The sequence below is a fragment of the Arachis ipaensis genome, chromosome B05, assembly GCF_000816755.2.
Source record: "Arachis ipaensis cultivar K30076 chromosome B05, Araip1.1, whole genome shotgun sequence".
In the NCBI taxonomy this organism is placed as follows: Eukaryota; Viridiplantae; Streptophyta; class Magnoliopsida; order Fabales; family Fabaceae; genus Arachis; species Arachis ipaensis.
The window spans coordinates 115748716-115766040 of record NC_029789.2 but is presented as its reverse complement, the minus strand read 5'-3'; the positions used below and the strand labels follow the sequence as shown (position 1 = coordinate 115766040).

The window sequence follows — 17325 nt, the reverse complement described above, 5'->3', positions numbered from 1 at the left end:
TCAAATGTGGCTATGTGAGTTTGGCCAGGGTTATGGAACCCCCTGTATTTGGTTACAGATACAACAAATCAGTTACATGGAGTTACTTGGGCTAGTGGTCCGCAGGGCAACTGGTTGGCTTGTAAATCGCTATCTAAACCTGTTTTGTATAATGTATAATTCCAAGCTTAGTTATGGTCTCCACAGCAACTGTCCACTTTTGTTTACCACTAATGAACAAAATTTTCTTTACTTTAGCCCCCTTTAATGTTTTGTTTTATACAATCTTTATGTTGTACTGTTAACCTCTATTTCAACTTGGAAGCTTCTCTTAGATCCCCCCCGGGCTGGGTTTTATAGTCATATTAACTGACGATAGTGTTGTTGTGATAATCGGTTCATCACTGTACACAAAGTAATTCAAAATTCAAGTGCAATTAAAACGAAATACTCCATAGGTTCAAACTAGAAGTTAGATGCATTGACATAGTCATTTACAGAAACCAATTAACAAAACAAAGAATGGCTGCTACCATCCATGGTCGACACACTATTCCTAACCCAAAAGTCATTCCCCAGAAGATTATCTCATACGTCTTCCACTACAACAAAACCTAATTCCAGCGACCATTTGGGGGAAGCGGTCAAATAGAACTGTCGTCGCTGCAATCCCTACTTTCACATACCAGCGGTAAAATGCAACTGCCTTTGAAGCACAAATCCGGCAGCGGCCATCACGTTCGCTCCACGGCGGTTTATGAAATTTGCGCCATTACCTGCTCAGACCGCCTAATTCCTCTTTCGTTCACACTTCTCGCTAGCTCCACTACCCACTACTATCTGCCATTACCCCAATTTTTCATTCTTCCCAAACCTAGCACACCCAGAATCCCAAGTGCAGTGAAAAGAAAATCTTCGTGCAAAATGAAAATCTGCAACGAATCATTGCTTAGCAAAACTATACGCATTTGTTCTTGTCCCTGGTAAGCTAATTGTGTTTTTCTTTGTTCTTTTCTGATTAAATTTTATGCTTCTTCTAGTTAACAATCACCGATAACCCATTATCTTATTCTCTGGTTGTTTTGTTTCTCCTTCTTGTTCATCACTCTGAACGCACGAATTTCTCTCTTGGAAGTGCAAATTTCTTCAATTTAAGGTTACTCTGTCTCTTTCTCTATTAGGATTTTCTTCCCTCTCTACTTTTCTTACGCACAGTTTTTGATGGATAATTTAGTGTGTAAGTTTAGAAAGTGTTATATATAATATGATCACATAACCTTTTGATTGAAAAATGTTGATTAATTCTGTAGTTTCTCATACATTAAGATAGAGCGATGTCAGATATGGAAATATAATATTTTGTTGCAAGAATGACCCAAAAAATAATGAATTCAAATTGTGTAAGTGCAACGAAGCAAGTAACATGAGCATATACCTTCTGTGTTTGTTGTAGAGTTTGAGACACAAGTGAGGGGACACTAATAACAGAATGGGAGAGAGTAAGGATAGAAATTGGGTAGCAGATGAGAGACAGAGTGAAGTGGGAAAAGGTAAGAGTTACAAGCTCTATTTTTGTGGCAATAATAAAATTAAAATTTTCAATAAAATGATCAGATTATTCCTTCCCAGTTTGAGATAATGATTTGGAGATTTTGAAGAGTTGGAAATTGACACACCAGACTACACAGAAATTGAAGTATAACTATACTTTAGTTTGATAATATAAGCCTATTGATTATTCCAAAAGCTCTTATAGCTCGTAAATTCTCTAAATACTATAACCATACATGATGGGTTTCGTCGGGAAGCTTCTAACATAGAAGATGTAGTGTTTTAGCAGCATGATCATAAAAAACTTTATATTGTTTACTAACTTACTTTTTCTCTTTCCAGCTTTGATAATTTAAGCTCATCCTGAAAAGACTTGTTCAATTTCTGTTCCTCTGAAATTGAAAGAAAGAACATGATAGTTAGCAATTATTTAGTTTACACTCCCAAAATGCGCCAAAATCTAATAAATACTGAAGTGCTGAATATAGACCTTGGTATTTTAGTTCAATGTTTGCCAATTTATTGCGTTCTTGCTCCAATTCCAACTTCAATTTTTGTATCTCACGAGTATGTAGAACAGTTGCTGTAGGGCTATCTTTTTCCTCCCTCAAATCCGCAAGCTCCTAGAAGTCATTCATACAATGTTGCACAAAACAAATAAGCTTGTGATTACATTATCTTTGAAAGGTGATCTTATTCTGATGCTTTTTTGTTCGTATCAGGAGTTCACAAGAGCTGGAGCATGTGGAGCTACATAACGAGGAAGAAGACGATGAGCCAATTTTTTTCTAATTGATGAATGGAGAGAATTCTTTGCAAAAGCTGAAGCAAGGAGGAAACAAGGTTAACAAATTTATCCTCAGCACTCTCATGTTAATACAGACTTTTTATATATATCTTCTTATATAGATACTTACACAAAGAGATGTAGTGCAGTTTGTGTGTGTTGATATGTTTAGGATTATGTGTACTTTATTCTCAAATCTCAAGTGAACCTGTGACAGTTGAGAAATTGAGCAAGTCATTCAGCCTGCATACTTTTTCCTTTTTTGTATTTGTCTCAAATATGTTTTTGAGTCAAAATCCATAAGATGAAGTCAAGTGTGGTGTTGCTAAAATTGAAAAAATTAGATGGAAAGATTAGGACTAATGAACCCCTTATTACTAATACACCTAGAGCATGTTTTATAATCTCTATAAACAGTTTTTTGAAACAATCTAGTAGTTTGGTAAGTAAAAAGATAGATTTTTAAGTTGCGAAATAGTTTATAAGTATAAATCTTTTTTTTGAAGTATAAATCTTTTTTGAGGTTTATGATTGTAAGTAAAAGCTGCTTATTGTTTCAGAAATGTTGCTTTTACCAGATGGATCCTAAGTACTAAATAATGTAACAAAGAAAGCAACGTCTTCCAAGAATTTCTTCCAAGAAAGCATCAGTATTTTCATTTTTATTCTAATTAGTCTTGGATAAAAGGTCAATCTTATAAGGTTTTTTTATTATTATTGATATAGATTAGATTATTCTCTTTAGAGTTACAGCCTAATACATAATTAGTTTTTTCTTACAAATATCAAAATCAATTCTATATCCCTAATTTAATTTCAACTCCAAACACTTTGCTATGTACGTAACTTATGGAAATTAAATCTCTTTATTTGACTGAATATGAAATCAATGTTAAGGACTTAACTCAAATTAAATTAGTTGAGGTTGAACTTGCAATTTTTGAATTCTAATAATTTAGATGAAAAGAGAAAAGAAAAGAAAATGATATCTCAGTGGTTCGTCAGTTTGACAAGGACTACAAATATTGTGATCATCAGTGGTTTAATAAGGATGAACTTAAATTCTTAAAAAAATGGCCATTTTTATTTGATATTTTGTTCAATTATTGCCTTGTCATTACCTTTTTGAAATCATTGATAAGGAAAAATATCATCAATAGTGTGAATACCACAATTTGGGTGTAAGTTGTTATGGTGGCATCAATGTGTATTGTCACACAACATAAATATGTGATGGATTATGTTCAAAGGAAGAAGTTGCATGCAGATACAATCTGCAATTGCATTTATCTTTATCATTAATGCTCTAAAAAGAAACGACAGGAAAAGAAAAGAAAAAAAATAGTTTAAGAGGGGTATCTTCTTCATGCAATCATGACTTTGATATGGCTAAAGTTTGCTCTATGGAAGTAGAATTACAAGAGAATAAAGCAACAATTTTCTTATTACAAGCCCATGTGACATATTTCATTAATCATTGTATGGATGAAAAAGTGCCACATGACTTTCCTACAACTACAAATAATGGGGTAAATATTATACTTTGTTCTTTTTTCCTGAATCTTTCATTGTAAATGATTTAGTAAAACAATTATTTAGTTATTGTTGGTCATTATCCTTATTTGTTCGGATGGTTTATGCCTATTAATGTTAGACTTAAATTATATAATGGTCTTTGTTTTTATTCTAACGTATTTTTATTTATTTTTAATCCTAGGTTGCAGACTCACTAATGGAGACAAGGCCACCTTCTACTATTCCATGACTTGATTATAGAGTTTTATGATTGAATTGACTGAAGACTTTTGTTATCAAAGTGACTGTTTATTTTAGGCTTTTACCATAGTTAAATAATAGAAGCAAAACTCTTTTCTAATTCAATTTTAGGATTGCGTTATTTGAATTTACTTTGATATGTAAATATACACTACAAAAAAGACGCTAATTTGCAGGAGTTTTTTTTTGTTTTGTGGGGGTTTTTAACCCACGCAAGTTGCGTAACGGGGGTTTAGTAAAATGACGCAGTTAGGTGTCCTGCAATAAGTTACGGGAGTTTTTTTGGAACCGACGCTATTTCGAACTCAGAATTGCGGGAGTTTTTTGCCCCCCGCTGTTTGCGGCGGTTTCAATTAAATTGCATGAGTTTTTAAAGATCTCAAATGGTTCTATGTTGCAGGAGTTTTATTTCTAGTTGTGGGGAGTTTTAAACCCCTGCAAAAATCTTATACATAAACTAGCTTTTTATTTTGTTGGAGTTGTGAACTCCCGCAATTCGAAATGTAACACCAAAATATTTATACTTTGCTATATATATTCTTTTTTTTTTATTTTATAAAATATTAATTAGAATGCAAAATTTAATAAAAGTAAACTTCTTTGAAGTATAATTCTAAAATGTAAGCCATTAAAATAAATAATAACTTTTTTATATTATAGTAAAATGTATAATATCTGAATCTTCACTGTCTTTATATGTCTAATCCTAAAAATTAAACAAAGCTAAAATAATATAAACTCACAACCACCACTAATAAGTTCACTACTTGAATAACCTTGTTTAGTAAAAAAATGCAACATAATACCCTAACAAATGTAAAACAATAAACAACTAATCAATCTTTAAAGCAATACTAAACAATGTCTTCACAATTTTCATTACTTCCATCTGATGATGTCCTTCCTGTTGTCGGTATAATAATTTCGTTCTCAACATCATCATCCTAAAATAAATTAAAAACAAAAATGTCAACATAAAAATTACCATATCTATGACACTATAACAACAATCCAAAGAAAAAAAAATTTAGAAGACATTAACCTTTTCTTGTGTCAAAAACTTGAAATACAAATTAGTAAGAGAAGGGATGTAAGGTTAGAATATACGAGACTAATACCATGCTAGAACATTAGCATAATATAACAAATATTATTTATCATAATTTTTAAAATTAATAGTGCAACATAAATTCGATAAGAGAAGACAATTTACCTGAGCTCTGTGGTCAAATATACTAATAAGTTCAACAGGAATTCTTCCTTCTTTAGCAAGAAAATAAGCCTTGAATGCAGTCAATGTCCCATCAAATTTAGACTCCAAACGTTTAAAATCTGCTTGCGAGTAATTGGTAGTAGATGACTTTGAAGTTGAAGAATTAAAAAACTGGCTAGGATGATTGGCATTTCTGAAAGTATTAGTAGGTGTTGCTCCCATTCCCATGCATCGCACCCTACCAGAATGCTCCTCTCCAAACACTTTGCCAATAGCATCATTTGTGGATGGGCTTGATTCATCTCTCTCATTTTGAGTCATAAGTACTTCAATTTGTTCCTACAGTTGAGATTTAAACAACAAAAATTTAACAAAATAACATTAAGATGTGGCAAATTTTGAAGTTATACTTTTTACCAAAATAGACCAAAAAGTACAACTTACTGCTATGTCCCTTGCTTCATCAGTCACAAACGACCCATCTTTCTTCTTATGAGTTTCTATGTACATTTCTCCACGGCTAAGTTTTCGTCCAGTTTCTAAAAACTATGCAAAAGAATATAAAAAAAAAAGTTAAAGAGCATATGATAATTTAGTAAAAATAAAAAATGAGTGATGGTTTATACTATTTCATGTCTTTTCCTTGAGATAGGTTTCGAGCCACCAGTATGGGGAATTGTTTGCTTCTTGCGAGCTTCCTTGTTTCTCTTACACATCTCCTATAAAAAAATAAAATAAAGATTAGAAAAGTGATTACGTATTAATATTATATTTTTAAAAATTTAGCATGTTACCATTGTAGAAGGTAGAAATCGATACTGAACAAAGGATGCCCATTGATCTCTGTCGATGCCAACTGGAACATTGATGAGCGGATAATTTATACGCTTTTTGGCATTGTTTTTAGTATGTTTTTAGTAGGATCTAGTTACTTTTAGGGATGTTTTCATAAGTTTTTATGTTAAATTCACATTTCTGGACTTTACCATGAGTTTGTGTGTTTTTCTGTGATTTCAGGTATTTTCTGGCTCATCAAGTTTTTGGCGCCGTTGCCGGGGATTGTTCGTGTTTGGACAACTGACGGTTCATCTTGTTGCTCAGATTAGGTAATTTTCTTTTCGTTTTGTTTTCAAAAATCTTTCAAAAATATTTTCAAAAACCTCTCATCTGTTTTCGAAAAAATAAAAATGTTTTCAAAAATTTTATCCAAGATTTTTAAGAATGAATTCTAGTGTTTCATGAAGCATGTGAAGCCTGGCTGGCTGTAAAGCCATGTCTAAATTCTTTTGGACTGAGGCTTCCAAACCATCAGAGGTAAGTTACATACTTGATAAATGATGAGCAGCAATTTGTTATCAAGAGCAATATACTCTGGTGTTAAATGCTGAAGCTTGGCTGGCCATTGGCCATGTCTAGTGTTTTGGACTGGAGCTTTCTTTGAAAGCTTGGCTGGCTAGTGAGCCATGTCTAATTCCTGGACTGAAGCTTTAGACTAAGAATGCAAGATTCCTGGAATTCATATTAAAAAATTTTGGAATCCTTATTTTCCCTTTTCAATAACTTTATATCTGCCTGACTGAGATTTACAAGGTGACCATAGCTTGCTTCATACCAACAATCTCCGTGGGATTCGACCCTTACTCACGTAAGGTATTACTTGGACGACCCAGTGCACTTGCTGGTTAGTTGTATCGAAGTTGTGACAAATTATGAATGTGTAATCACGATTACGCGTACCAAGTTGCTCACGTTGCCAGGGATTGTTTGAGCCTGGACATCACAATTTTGTGCACCAAACATTATCAATGATTTCTTGGCTACTCATGCATGGATCATAGAACTCACTCCATAACTTAATTCTATGTTGTGACCACTTTTTTGCAAGGCTCAATTTGCAATATCGCTTTGCAATGCCCTCAGAAATTTTGAAATGAAATTTCGGCTATAAAAAAGAATCATACACAAACAAGATATCATTAATAATAGATAATATTAATAGGAATTTGATAAAACTCAATATTTCAAATACATACCTTCAGCAAGTTACTAAAACACTCTTCAAATCTAGATCGAGGTACACCCAAAGGTCCTGACCACTTTGAGAAATTGATTGGAAATAACTTACAATCAACTGCCAATGTTCCTAGATATCCAGCAAGCAAACCTTGGGCTTCTCCAATAGCTTGTTGATCTTCAAAGTTTACAACAACTTGCTCATCTCTAGATAAGTTATCCATTTCTTTAACTTTTAGCCTTCTAGTTTTAATAGTTCCATCTGTGCCTTTATTTAAAAAATTTTAAACTAGATTAAAAATTTTAACACAAAGTATTTGCATATAAAATTAATTATATGTCAGTATATATTTATTTTAAAAAATTAAATTTTTAACCTTTTACAATTGAAAGCTTTTAAATTTTAAACAATTATGAAAAATTCACATATAACACAAAGGAGCACAAAGCCCAGAATAAAATTCCACTCCTAGACACTAGGATCAATAACGAATAAGATCACTTGGGCAAAGACTAAGATTGCAACATAACATTAGTAAAGTACCTCTAAAAAAAATAAAAACGAAACTGAAATAAACAAATTGAAAACCATATACCACTGAATAAAAATACATAACTAAACTATTTAAAAAAATCGTTGCCCAAAAGTAGTTTAGTCTTACTTACCAAGGGCCTAATTGGATTGAGATATCACTTAATTAAGAATGAAATTTGGCCACCTTAACTATTGAATATGATCATTACACTATTTAAATTATAAAGCAACTAATGCACAAGTTAATTAATTGGACAGCCGATTGAGAGAGACAAAGCAATTTGCATAATTGACCACACCATCACTCATTAATTTCCTACTGAGTTTTCATTATTACTTCAGAAAGATGATAAATAAATAACACTTTTGACCTTAAGAAAAAAAAAAGAAAAGGGTACAGATCACGATGATTTGATGATAAATTATGTGATTTCAAAAAACCCAAAACCATGCATATGCATATCACTTTGTCATCTAGTGATATTATAGGAGTTGTATTATTTTGTATTTTCATTTTATGCCTCAGGAGGTGGGTGAAAATTTTAAGAGTTTTATTAAAAAAATTTTTGGGCTAGATTTTCGTACAATTGAAATTTTTACCATATACCTCAAAATAAATAAACTTTAGCATTATTCAACCATAGCAACATAGAAAGCTAAATGATCAGAGTTTGACCTATAACAATTGGCATAGTGCATGTTCAGTTATCAATGCATCACTTCTCTACTTTTATACAAGAGATTGCACAAAAAAAAATATTACATATAATGTTTGAAAAATAAAAATCTGCATTTATATAGAAAGCACTTATTTAGCAACTCAGCATGAAAAAACAAATTTATTGTGCACCATACCTACTGTCTCCACAGTCCAATATTCAGAAGATTGACGTCCACCAAAGTGCCTAATATGTTCTTGGGATCCTTGGTTAGGCAGTGAATGATCCGTAGCACTATCCGGATTGCTTTGCATTGTTGAATCATGATTAGGTGGTGAGACATCCGTAGGTGAATTGTGAACTACATCGTCATTAAACTGGTCAAAACCATTTTTAGGTTGAGGAGCTGATCGCAAAGGATTAGTAAAGCGTTTACACTTCGGCATTGCTGTAAATGAATTTAACAACAAGTTAGAGAAAATAACTCAAAAAGCATGTTACATTTCACACAAAAGTAGGCCAAAGATAAACTTTATGAACAAATCAGTGGATTAACCATAACTTTAAAATTAACAAATATATAAATAAGCTTAAACCTTAGATTTCTCATTATGAGTCAACTACGTCATCGATCAAGTCGTTTGTTGCCAATTGAATGTATTCATCACTGTTACCAAAAAATTGATCAAGAGCTTGCTCTTGATGTGGCTCGTCCTCATCTTCAGCCTCTTCAATTTCATCACCCATTTCATACAAATCTCTTGGTTTTAAATGAACAACAATACTCCATCCTTTGTTAACGACATCATCTACATAGTATACCATTGATGCTTGTGACGCTAGAATATAAGGCTCATCTTCTTCATGTTCACCAGTATGAATTGGTCTATCAAAGTTAACACAATGAAAATGCCATTGATCTCTTCTATATCCTCTATGTCGAGTGGAATCAGCCCATTTACATTTGAAGAGAACAACAGTGAATCGCCCATAATAGCTAACCTCAATTATATCCTCCAACTTGCCATAATAGGGTACATCACCTTGTCTTAAATTTCTGTCAACTCGACTTGCAACACATGGTGTACTAGAGGTTAAATATACTCCACTATTCTGTGTCCTCAAACCTTCTTCACGAGCAATAGTTCGAAAGGTGCAACCATTAATTTTATAAGCACTATATCTCGTTGCATTTGATAAGGGGCCTCGGGCTAAAAATTTCATATCAGTAGACAGCTGTTCTATGGTATCCGGGTTCATTATCTGAAATAGGGATAAGTTATGAGGTTTAAAACGTTTATATATTAACACCATTCCCATTTCATAAACTATAATAATTAAGTAACTTACTCGTTTTTCAAACCACGAAACAAAATCCTTAAATACTCTCTTCTCTATGTCTGTGGGGTTCGGTCTCCTTCCCTTTGAACTTCTTGTTATGTATTCTCTAAATTCACTGCATGAGAAATTAAATTGGATTCAGAGTATGTCACCCACAAATATAGATTCTGAATATATTACTACAAATAACCTCTATCTTTACTCACTTCACATAATCCTTGACGGCTTGACAATTTAGCAATACATATCTATGGGCTTGTAGCTTTTGCTTTTCACTCAACATAAAAGTTGTACCAGAACTCCCTGCTTTACCCACTGGCGGAAAGAGACAATATTCTGAGCATTCCCTGTCAAGTGGGTCATCACATACACGTCTAGGTCTATTGAACCTTGTCTCTATATCCTCAAAATAGCGAGAACAAAAGGTGAGACATTCCTCAGCTAAGTATCCTCCGGCTATAGATGCTTCTGCTTGTGCTCTACTTCGCACATGGGATTTTAGATGGCCTAACTCCCTAAAATAATATATCAAAGTCAAGTAAAAATGACATGACAAGAGATGCAATTCTACTGATCTTTAGTTAAATATATTAAACATTTTACCTCTCAATTGGATACATGTATCGATAATGCACTGGACCTCCGAGCTTTGCTTCCTCTACTAGATGGACTGTCAAGTGAACCATGACGGTAAAGAATGATGGAGGGAATAACATTTCCAACTGGCAAAGGACAACCACTATGCGTTGTTGGAGCTTGTCAAGTTCAAAAGTACTTAGGCTTTTCCCACAAAGGATCTTAAAGAATGACCCAAACTCAACCAATACCGCGGTAACATGATCTGGCAGCAAATTATGAACTGCTATTGGTAACAATTCCTCCAAAAGAATATGGCAGTCATGACTTTTTAATCCAAAAATTTTTTTCTGTCCTTCATCCACACATCTCGAAATATTACTTGAGTATCCATCTGGTAGCACAACATTCTTCAATGTCGAAAGGAATAGCTTCTTGGTGTCACGTGTTAGTGAAAATAAAGATAAATGATACGATCCATTATCACTTGGCCAGAGATCACGTCTTATGCCCATTTCTTTCAAATCTTTCCGTGCCTTAAGATTGTCCTTTGATTTTGCTTTGTCATTAAGCAAAGTGTACAAAATGTTATCACACACATTCTTCTCAATGTGCATAAAGTCTAGATTATGACGCAACAAATTGGTTTTCCAGTACGGAAGATCAAAGAAAATGCTTCGCTTGTTCCACTGCTTAACTTCTCGTCGAGGTCTTTTCCCACCGCTATGAGATTCTTCTCGTTGCTGATCTCGTGCTTCAACATCCTGTTGCTGTTCAAGAATGTCAAAACCTGATAACTTCTTAGGTGGACCACGCTCCTCTATGCTTCCGTCAAAACGAACACGATTCAGTCTAAATCTATGATTTCTTCCCAAAAAACGTCTATGACCCATGAAGCACCATTTAGAACTATGACGAAGATAACAGGGAAAAAAAATCAAAGTTACAAGTGGGACAAGCTAAACCGGTGTGTGTGTTCCAACCAGATAGCATACCTAAACCGGGAAAATCACTTATTGTCCACATAAGAGCTGCATGCATTCTAAATGTGTTTCCGGATGATGAGTCAAATGTCTCCACACCATCAATCCACAAATCTTTCAATTCATTTATAAGGGGCTGCAAGTACACATCTATCTTATTTCCCGGGGACTTCTTTCCTGGAATAACCATTGATAAGATGAAGGAAGTGTGATTCATACACATCCAAGGTGGAAGATTGTATGGAATCAAGAACACAGGCCAAACGCTATTAGTAGAACTCAGGGATCCGAAAGGATTAAAACCATCAGTTGCAAGACCTAGGCGAACATTTCGCGGCTCTTCGGCAAACAGAGTGTGCGTCGCATTAAAATTCTTCCATGCTTCACCGTCCCTTGGATGTCTCAGTAATCCATCTTTTGCATGTGTAGAATTATGCCATTGCATGTGTTCAGCTGTCTTGCTACACATATATAATCTTTTCAACCTTGGCTTCAGTGGAAAGTATCGCATGACTTTTGCAGCTTGCTTTTTCTTTTTTTCTTAGGGACCCATCTAGATATACCGCAATACTTGCATGTATCTTGTACGTTATCTGGAGTGTCATCCAGATATAACATACAGTCATTTGGGCAAGCATCTATCTTGGTATAATCCAAGCCAAGTTTGCAAATGACTTGCTTGGCCTTATAAAAGCTAGAAGGCAGTTGTATTCCATCAAAAGTATCTCTCAACAAAGTCAAGATCATAGTCATGGCCTTATCGCTTATTCTACACAAGACCTTTATATGATACAATTTGATTATAAACTCCAACTTTGTGCATTTACTGCCCTCGTGCAATTTTTCATTTCCATCTTTGACAAATTCATTGAACTCGCCACCATCATCAAAAGAGTCCTCATGTAATCTTTCATCTGCGATGTCTTCGTCTCCATCGTGTATAACTGCATCATTCACTCCCGTTATACCTTCATTCCCATGGTGGCCGAATACATCATTCATTAATGTATTTAATGGATTCTCTTGAGATGGTGTCTCTTGCACTTCTATACTACTTGGCTCAGCAGGTTGTATCTCACCATGACGATTCCAAGCAACATAGTTATTGGGAAATGGCTTTAGGAGCAAGTGATCCTGAACTGTGTCTCTTTTATGCCATTTTCCAAATGTACATCGTGGACATGGACAACATATTCTATCCGAAATGGCCGCTCTCGCAAAAGCAAAATCAAGGAATCCAATTATGCCATCCTTGTATTCCTTTGTTGTTCGAGGTTTTTCAATCCAAGTTCTATCCATTTGTAACTAATTTATTCAACCAAAAAGTAAACAAAGTTGTAACATAGAGAAGAAATAAGTAATTTATTTTTTTAAAGTAATTAATACATTAAACTAGTCTTCATAATCATTATGATAAGTAATTTATTTTTTTGATGCTATTTTATGTCTCATTGATTTTCTTTAATTTTTTTACACAAAATTATTAAAATATTCTTTAAGTATTGGTGTCGTTTATTGGTGTAAACTGATAGAGAATTTTAACATGTTACAACTTTTTAAGTTTTAATCTTCTACACTAAATTGTAAGAAAATATATTTTTCATATCACATTTAAGGATTTGAATCATTATTTTATATGTAATTAATTTGGTATTGTTTTATACTTGGTTAGTTTTTTAATTAAGTTTTTAGTCATGAATATATTCAATATTTAATAAATATTATAATATTTTATGTCAGGCATTCTAACTATAAAAAGTTAAGTTCTAATTAACTTATTGGATATTTTATACCATTCAAGACTCAAAGAATATTATTCAAAAGTATGTTAAAATGTAGATTAAAATATTTATCTATACATGTAATCATTTATTTTCATTTCGGTAAGAAATTATAAAAAGAGTTTTATTTTATAAATTTTGTTTTCATGTAAATATGATTATGTGTTTTTTATGTTCAAGTTTTCGCTGTTCAAAAATATTTTTGAAGCTCTATCATTGCCAATCAATTAAATAAACCGAAAACTAGAAAAAGAAACAAATCACTATAACATAGAAAATTCAACAATAACAATTACTAAGCTCTATCATTTCACCTTTCAACAAGCCAAATATCAAATTGGAAAAATTCAATAACACTAACAAATTACTAAGCTCCATTATATGCTATCAAATTGTTACCTTTGCATAGAAGCACAACTGCGATTAGGAACGCCAATTATAGCAGAAATGGAACGCGAACAGCTTCAGCGACACAAACCCGAACGCGAACAGCAGCAGCAACACGAGCGCGGGTAACAGAGACACAACCGCGATAAGCAGCAGCAATCAACGAATATATGTGATCAATTTTAAGAGTTGTCTAAACACAAAGCAAGAGCCAATAATTAATATTCGAAACTACTCAATATCTAATATAATTGTTATGACTTTTGATAAGCTATATTTAAAAATTAGTTTAAAATTTTATCATATTAGACCTATATGGCTATATTAATTAGTATAGTCCATAAAAGCACATAATATTATCAAGTGTTATCTTCATCTTATGTGGATATGACAAAACATAAGCATTGAAATTGAAGCTCATATAGTTAATCCAAGTGACTAGATCAATTTGGTTTCAACTCTTATAAATGTCACCTGCCAGCGGCTATATATAAATAAGCCAACCTTGTGGACCAAAATAAAGAAGAAAGAAGTTACTATTACTCCAAAGAACGAAACGGTCATCCAATTAAAAGTCTTCCAAGAAAAGGATTTCTTACGCCGAGTCTTATGCTACCACTATTCATTTGTTAATTTCTCACTACAACAAAAAATAATGTTCTTTTAATCAAGTTGACATACACTACCGTTAAATGGTATATGCAGAACAATAACATAAAAAATGCAGCAGCATTTGATGATGATTCAGAAAAGCACCAACAAGAACAAAATCCAATCTCTGAGATACTTGATTCTATTACTCTCAACTTCTTGCAAACAATAAACTAAACAAAAACCAAATTTGAAAAACTAAGAAAGACCTTAAAATAATACATACAATTGAGCTTTATCTTTTTACCTTTTAAGGAAAAAAAAACTACTAATACAAATAATTCCTGATTAAGACAAGAAAAATGGAAGCTAAAGAATAACTCAACATAAGTTGTTTAAGACAAGAAAAATGATAGCTAAATGAAAATTGGAATGGTTCTGTTTTTACCAAGATGACCCAGATAAGAAAAATTGGAACTTTAAACATACTGAGGAGGATTTGCATTCAAAATTAACAGAAAAATGAAAGCTTGGTAAGAAACTGGACAACAAGACTGACCCTGCAGAACGCAAATAAGCTTCTTGACCACTAGAGAAAACAGAACAGAAAATATAAAAAAGAGACAACAAGTAAAAAGTGAAAACAAAGGTAACATCGCATGAAATAAGGAAACTGAGTTGTTGTATTAGTAGTTTTTTGTTTCCTTAAAAGGTAAAAAGATAAAGCTCAATTGTATGTATTATTTGTTGTAGATCAAAAAGGAATTATGAGCATAATACATGAATTATTTCCTGATTCCATATATACAAATCCTATCATACTGTTCAAAGAATATAAAATAAAAATCAAGGCATGATTTGGACTTAGCTATGTATTGAGTCGTACACAAAGAAGCTCATACTTTGATTCCATTTTTGACTAATAATTACTCTGGTTACTTAGCATTACTAATAATTAAGTCAAAAGCTTATTACTGTTGCTTTATAGAAAGCATAAATAGACTATTTAAACTCAAGAGAAACGTGTGGAGTATAATTGTATAAAAACGCTACTCAGTTTAAACAAAAAGCTTAAAGTTTTGTGTATGTTGGAGAATTTATTTAAATTTCAACTTGAACGACTCCCAGTCTAGAACATTATGATAGGTCTACAAGAGGGAAACAGAAAAAAAAATATTTACAAAAATTGAAAGCTTTAAATTTCCCAGGATTAGATTTGCTTCAAATTTTCTCAACAGAATTTAATTGGAAACTGAAGAAGATCCAAGTTAATAAAGCATGAAGCATTCTCTATTCCAAATGAGCTTGGAACCTTAAAATATTATTTCACCTTTCAACAAGCCAAATATCAAATTGGAAAAAATCAATAACACTAACAAACTTACTAAGAGATCATCTTCAATCCCCACCCACAGAGTTATAAAAAATACTAATAATTAATATTAGCAACATACTATCCCAAATTAGGCACAGCAATAGCAAGCAATATTCCTCCTAATTCAAATATCTAAAAATTAACTAGTAATGAATGATGATCATTAACGAAATTAAATAACAATAAAGTGAGTATGGACGTCAAATAAATAATATTTCTATTCAAGTTTCTCAAGTTAATATTATTCTTATTCAGATCAGAAAACAAAAAGAAAAAAAGAAAGAAAACAATTAAGTCAGTCTTGCTTTTAGAAAACCTGGGACGTAAATAAAATGCAGAACATTTAAAATTGAAACTAAAACTTCAAACCTGGGACGTAAGTGAAATGTTGAATATTTAAAATTGAAATTAAAATTTTACACACATTTATAGAAAAAACTAAAGATGGTGATCATGATGTTACTTGTGATTTCTTATTTTTAGAGTTTGTTCATTCTGATATATATATAGATCGCATATGGGAACAGAGCCAAGAAAACTACTAATTACATGAGTGATGAAAAAGTTACTTAGATGGTGAATCACTTCAGCCATTCAAATTTATGTAAAATTGAAATGAAAGATGGATCAATAGTTTCTAATAATTTAAATTTGTGCTTGAAACCATAAATGAGTCACTATGTCTATAAATGGTACTAAAAAGAGTAGATATTACTACTGAAACTCATTGTATTAAATGCTAATCCAAGCTTGTGAGTGTGCTTAGTTTTTAATTAGTTATTTAGTTTAGTTAAGCATAGCAATGTCAGCGTTGTTTCACAATGTAATCAGGGTTTGGTTCTTTAATGTATCAATGATGGCAGAAAGGTATATTTCCTTTTGATCAATTCAATTGTCTTACTTAAGAATTATGTTCAAATCGACAACATCTACATCTTCTCTAAACAGTCTTTAACTATTACTATGTCATAGCAATTGATTAATGATGAGAATTCTCCAAATTAAATCAACTAAATTTTTTCATGCTTTTAATTAATTAATATCTCTAATTGTATTCAGAAAGAGATTGAAAACTGCAGAAACAGAAAGAGGGGTCATTGTGAAACGTGGAGAACAGGAGAGAAGTATTGAAAGGCTGTGTTCCATATAAGATTAAACTTAAATTTACAGCTACAAATTCATAATAGTGTGATACAAAACTATAATCAGAAGGGGGATAATTAGTTTATGAACCCTAATAGTTTCTATCTCTATATGCTATCATAGACATACCTTTGCATAGAAGAAAACCTGCAACTATGATCGCGAACAGCATCAACAATGGAACCCACGGAACAGCAGGAGCAACCCAAACGCGAACAGCTGCATTAACCAGAACGTGAACAGCAGCAGAAACACGAACGTGAGTTCCAGTGGCGCGGCACAACTCCGAAAACAGCAGCAACCAATGAAGAAATGCAAATAATGAAGAATGAAGAAGCAGTTAGAATATGATGAGAGTGGAAGCAGAAAATGGTAGGGGCAGGAGATTTGAGTCTCGCGGGAAGAAAGATTTTTGGCTATGTATTTGCCAAATTGTTTGAGGGAAATAATTTTATTTTGAGGGGGTTTTTAAAATCCTAATATTTAAAACAAAAAATGTTGTTAATAAAATTTTTAAAAAGATCTAATAGTTTAAGAGGAGTATCTTGTTCATGCAATCATGACTTTAATATGGCTAAAGTTCACTGTATGGAAGTAGAATTATAAGAGAATAAAGCAATAATTTCCTTATTACA

General features: G+C 32.6%; 3 protein-coding genes across 3 annotated transcripts; all 3 read right to left on the bottom strand.

Annotated features, from left to right (window-relative positions):
• Nucleotides 4948-6143, bottom strand: LOC107640928. The gene is made up of 5 exons (XM_021123900.1): nt 6126-6143; nt 5933-6025; nt 5751-5852; nt 5307-5645; nt 4948-5037 (listed from the first exon to the last, which is right to left on the bottom strand). Exons 1-5 carry the CDS (start codon nt 6141-6143, stop codon nt 4948-4950), a joined length of 642 nt encoding a protein of 213 aa, XP_020979559.1.
• On the bottom strand, nt 7278-17122 carry LOC110272268. Its single transcript, XM_021124291.1, has 4 exons — nt 16820-17122; nt 13594-13774; nt 8710-8961; nt 7278-7587 (listed from the first exon to the last, which is right to left on the bottom strand). The coding sequence occupies exons 3-4, from the start codon at nt 8957-8959 to the stop codon at nt 7328-7330; spliced, it is 510 nt and encodes a 169-aa protein (XP_020979950.1). The 5' UTR covers nt 8960-8961; nt 13594-13774; nt 16820-17122; the 3' UTR covers nt 7278-7327.
• LOC107640927 lies at nt 9123-11882 on the bottom strand. The gene is made up of 5 exons (XM_016344431.1): nt 11455-11882; nt 10458-11339; nt 10061-10369; nt 9864-9969; nt 9123-9776 (listed from the first exon to the last, which is right to left on the bottom strand). Exons 1-5 carry the CDS (start codon nt 11880-11882, stop codon nt 9123-9125), a joined length of 2379 nt encoding a protein of 792 aa, XP_016199917.1.

Coding starts and splice junctions, on each gene's coding strand:
- LOC110272268 (XM_021124291.1), bottom strand. CDS start 8,959: ATGCCGAAGTGTAAACGCTTTACTAATCCTTTGCGATCAGCTCCTCAA. Junction 7,588..8,709: donor TTGGACTGTGGAGACAGTAG/GTATGGTGCACA, acceptor TTTTAAATAAAG/GCACAGATGGAACTATTAAA.
- LOC107640927 (XM_016344431.1), bottom strand. CDS start 11,882: ATGTGTAGCAAGACAGCTGAACACATGCAATGGCATAATTCTACACAT. Junction 11,340..11,454: donor AGAATGCATGCAGCTCTTAT/GTGGACAATAAG, acceptor TCTTCGTCATAG/TTCTAAATGGTGCTTCATGG. Junction 9,777..9,863: donor TTTCGTGGTTTGAAAAACGA/GTAAGTTACTTA, acceptor TCCCTATTTCAG/ATAATGAACCCGGATACCAT.
- LOC107640928 (XM_021123900.1), bottom strand. Junction 5,853..5,932: donor CAAGGAAAAGACATGAAATA/GTATAAACCATC, acceptor TCTTTTGCATAG/TTTTTAGAAACTGGACGAAA. Junction 5,038..5,306: donor TATTTGACCACAGAGCTCAG/GTAAATTGTCTT, acceptor AATTTATTTTAG/GATGATGATGTTGAGAACGA.